General features: G+C 33.2%; 1 protein-coding gene across 1 annotated transcript in view; it reads right to left on the bottom strand.

Moving 5' to 3' along the window:
- Positions 1 to 4,219, bottom strand: part of LOC105623839 — a 13,157-nt gene extending 8,938 nt beyond the window's left edge. Inside the window, exon 1 of the mRNA XM_012205213.1 lies at positions 4,106 to 4,219. Within this exon, the coding sequence (XP_012060603.1) occupies positions 4,106 to 4,147 (42 nt within the window). The 5' untranslated portion in view covers positions 4,148 to 4,219. The remainder of the gene's footprint in view (positions 1 to 4,105) is intronic.
- Positions 4,220 to 4,386: the final 167 nt, after the last annotated feature.

The following is a 4,386-nucleotide window of genomic DNA, read 5'->3' on the forward strand; positions in this document are numbered from 1 at the left end:
AAACGTTTAACGTTTAACGTTTAAGTTTAGTTAAGTAAGTAAGTAAGTAAGTAAGTAAGTAAGTAATTATTATTTTATTTTATACACCTAATATATATATATATATATATATATTATTAACGGCAATTAACCGAATTATTTATTAATTCTCTCGATCGAAAGTAGAAAGCGATTAATAATAATTAAAGAATCCTGAAAATCAAAGCAATTTTAAAGACAGCATTCAATCTTTCGAAGTTTTTTCGATTCCATACAAAGCCATATTCTCGCAAAAGACGGCCAGAATTCTCTACAGTCTCGTCTTTATCAAGTCATTTCATGTATAAATAGAACACAGGCAGAATGCATGAAGGTATAAGTATAGCACATAGCAAAAGGACACGTTTGACTACTTCGATGCAGTCGTCTCTTTATTAGTTGCCAGGCAGACAGATGTAAGAATGTAAAACGCTATAATAGATAATGTCACCAATATTCCAATTTCGAGTAACGTCGTGAAAAATGAATCTTAAGAGAAAATTAAAATTATGAGGATTATAAGGGTAGGTTTTAAGGAATTTTTCGCAGAAAATTTAATATCGCGCCGTATATTTCGAGATTTAAACAAATGAATTACTTATTTTACAGAAAAGTCGAATATATATAATCCGTTGAAAGCAAGTTGAATTAATCCTTGAATATTATAATGGATATGTTATAGTTAAAATACAAATAATTTTGACAATTAATTATACTATAAGTATGATATTATAATACTAATTGCGGTTTTATTTGCCAATTGATTGAAAAAATATTTTCATAAAACTGATTCGCGATACAAATGACAACTTCTTTTCTAATTTCTAATAATTCAGACAAAACAGTTTAGGATATTAATCTTATTAGTAGTAAAATATATATATATAAAAGTCTTCTTTTTGTGAAAACAAATTTAATTTAACTTTCCATTCTCAAAGATTGAAAAAACTCAAGTTAAATGAGATTCAATGAGAAATGTTGCGAACAAGAAGAAACATGAAAAAAGTTTGAAAGATAATCGAAGTTCTAGAGAATCAGTGGAACGAATTCGAGATTTCTTCTCTTCGTGCAATATACAAATGTTGAAACTACGAAGAAACGGGATGAAGCATCAGGAGTGACTGCTACATTTTATGCAAAATCGCACTTCTCGCGGAGAATTTTTTCTTTCTTTCGAAGTTTCGAAGAAGCACAGACATCGAGAATGCAGTTAACTGCAGAAAAGGGCGCATCCTTCGCGCAATAGGATTCAATTTGAAATTCTAATTCGCCCCAGAGTCGTCTCGATAGAATTTTAAGCGAGAAAACTCGCAGCGAGATGACTCGCGAGAAGATTGGAATCGAGAGATAAATAAGTAAGTAGATGCTAACCAAGAAGGAAGAGCTTAGAATCTAAAGCGGATCTAGGATTCGTGTAAACAGTAAATTACATTACATACATCCGATTGTATCGGGACAATAGATAATATAATAAAAGTCCAGTATAATAAAAACGGAAGAAAAAAAAAACATCGCAATAAAGATAGCAATTTTCGTATACAGGAATTGTTGTATCTAATTCCATAATCTCGGATGGAAAACAGGTAATAACGAATGCGCGTATAAATCGATGCGCCCCTTTTATCGTTAATAACCTACATCCCGACAGGGTTGGGAAACGTCGAGCCGAGTGGGTGGGAAAATCAGGAAGAAAGGGGTGCCTCTGCAGCATTCTCCCCGCGTCACATAAATCGAATATATCGCATAGATAGAATCGGAACTATTTACGTCGCGAGCGGACGAGAGAGAGCTCGAAATCTTCGCTTTAATGGAGGTTTAAATCACCGAATGCGGAATTCACGCGTTTGTCGTCGCGCCCCCATATAGAGCTCGAATGTCACCCTAATAGATGGATGGAAAAAGCGACCGAGAGAAAGGACACGATTATTCGAATCCATCGATCCTCGCGTTATATCGCGAGGAAAAAAAAAGGATTCGTTTTCGCAATCGCACCGAACGAACGTGCCACGCGATGGAGAACGAATAAAAAACCGATTCGCCTGTTCGCAATCGATTTCGAGCAGGTGCACTTTGGCAGCCGAACGCGTCGCGCTACGAGATGCAGCCACGAGATGCATTCCACGATGCAATCGTAAATATAGATGATTATCGGATGGTGAATTGGAATTTTTCCGAGAATATCGCTCCAACGAGAAATAGCAAAAATATATATTACGAATAAACACTAAATTAATGCGAATAATGTTTAAATAGAAGTAAGAATATAAATTTCGAGATAAGTATATATCGTAAATATAAAAATGATATAAAAGCACTGTAATGTACATTGTCGTGTATATTATCGTGTTTGTTAATTGACACAAAAGTGTCAATTTGGCGGAATTAGATTAGTCAAACAGACAGCAAAAATTTTGAGAAAAACTGTTTACTCTGAAATTTGATGAAATCTTCGTAACCAACATATGGCGTTGCATTAGCAGATTTTAATACCTTGATCTATTTATTATAGTGTATATAGAAAAAACATTCTATGATTTTGAAATAAATCTTAATCTATTTAGAATGTTAACTTAGACAGAATGATAAATTAAGATTTATTTCAAAATCACACAGAATTATTATTCTCTGTATATAGCGTGATAAATAGCGTAATAGTTTATACTGATTACGAGAGAAACCTTTACAGAAACCTTTACAGAAATCTAATTTATTACTGAAAGGTACGTAATTAATTATTTATTTTGAACATTAAAAACTATGAACAATAATGTTTTTTTACTACGTAATAAATAATTAATTATTGTCTTTCAGTCAGTATTAAGTTGGTCAGTATTAGATTTCTGTAAGAGAAAGTTTGATATTTATGACTATAGTTGCACGGTAAAGTAATTATGGCTAAAAGACCATTTTATAGTTATTATCGCTATGATATTAGTAATTAGTATTTATACTGTATATTCTAAAACAAATATATAGTTGGGATAAAAAAAATTATATAGTCATTTTCGATGCCAACTGTATGTTCTTTTAAATATCTATAAATAATAACTCCATGTATAAATAATGGTTCTATATAATAATAATTATTATTGTTATAAAATTATAATATCAGTAATATCTGAAAATGAAATTTAACCATAATTATTTTACCATGCAATTACAGTTACAAATAGCGGAATTTTTCTCTCAGTGTAGTTCAATCTATATTATATAGGATTTATTTCTATATAGAATAATAATTCCAAATACGGAACATTTTCTCTCAGCGAAAGATTTATTTCAAAATTACAGAATATCCCGTTGCCTATATACAATATAACGATAAATAATTGAAAATAATTTCTATTCGACGAAGATACCAACGAGTATTATTATTCATGACATTTTTTCAAGCTGCCATCATAAATTTTCGTGATTAATGTCCATTTCCACGAATATAGATTAAATTTAATCTCTGTTTATCTTACTCTTCATCTTTTTTTAATTTTTAGAACTAGAAAAAGATAAAGAGTTGGTTGAACTGAGATTAAAGTTAAACTACTCTCTAAATTCTTTAGGATGGAATCTGACTTTAAAAAGTGAAAATTGAGCTTCTTGAATTGAGCTGATCTTGAAAAAAAGTGGCTCAATTTTCAGTCTTTAAGAGCGAGATTTCACTTTTCGGAGTGAGATTTATTCTAAAAGTTTTAGAGAGTATTCTTGAAAGAACCGGACATAAATCTTCAATTTGAAAACTCCAATAAAATCAACTATTTTAAAAATTAATTCTCAATCATAATTTATTAAAAAATGACAATCGCTTTAACGTTATTTCAACGAGAATAACTCGATTTCAAATCAATCGTGAGAATCCGTAATGAAAAAAACATTCGGTGTTTCACGACACTGCCAACCAGTCTTTTCTTCGGAACGATTTAAATGCGCCGCGATATCACTTAGCCGCGGAGGTTTAAAGCGTTGAAGCGACACGGGAAATTTGTTCTTCGGTACGAAAACATGCACGCACGGCATAATTAATCTAAAGATCCGCGCGAAAGCGAGGACACCGCGGCGGACCGATTTATGTATGTATCAGTTTGTTACGTACCTCCGACAGGGCGTCCTCCATCATATCGTTCGTGTCTCTCATGACTCCCGATGGAAACTAGCACCGACAACAATCACTCAACGCCCACGTTCTCCACCGCTCTCCTTTTCGCTCTATCTATCTTCTTACTTTCCTCTCTCACTTCGTTCCTCTTGCTCCGTTTCCGACGCGTTACGTTCGTATATACCGAATGCGCGCGCTTCTCGCTCTCTCTCTCTCTCTCTCTCTCTCTCTCTCTCTCTCTCGTACGTCGCCGACGCGACCGACGACGGAGGTAGGAG

The sequence above is a fragment of the Atta cephalotes genome (assembly GCF_000143395.1).
Source record: "Atta cephalotes unplaced genomic scaffold scaffold00065, whole genome shotgun sequence".
Classification (NCBI taxonomy): domain Eukaryota; kingdom Metazoa; phylum Arthropoda; class Insecta; order Hymenoptera; family Formicidae; genus Atta; species Atta cephalotes.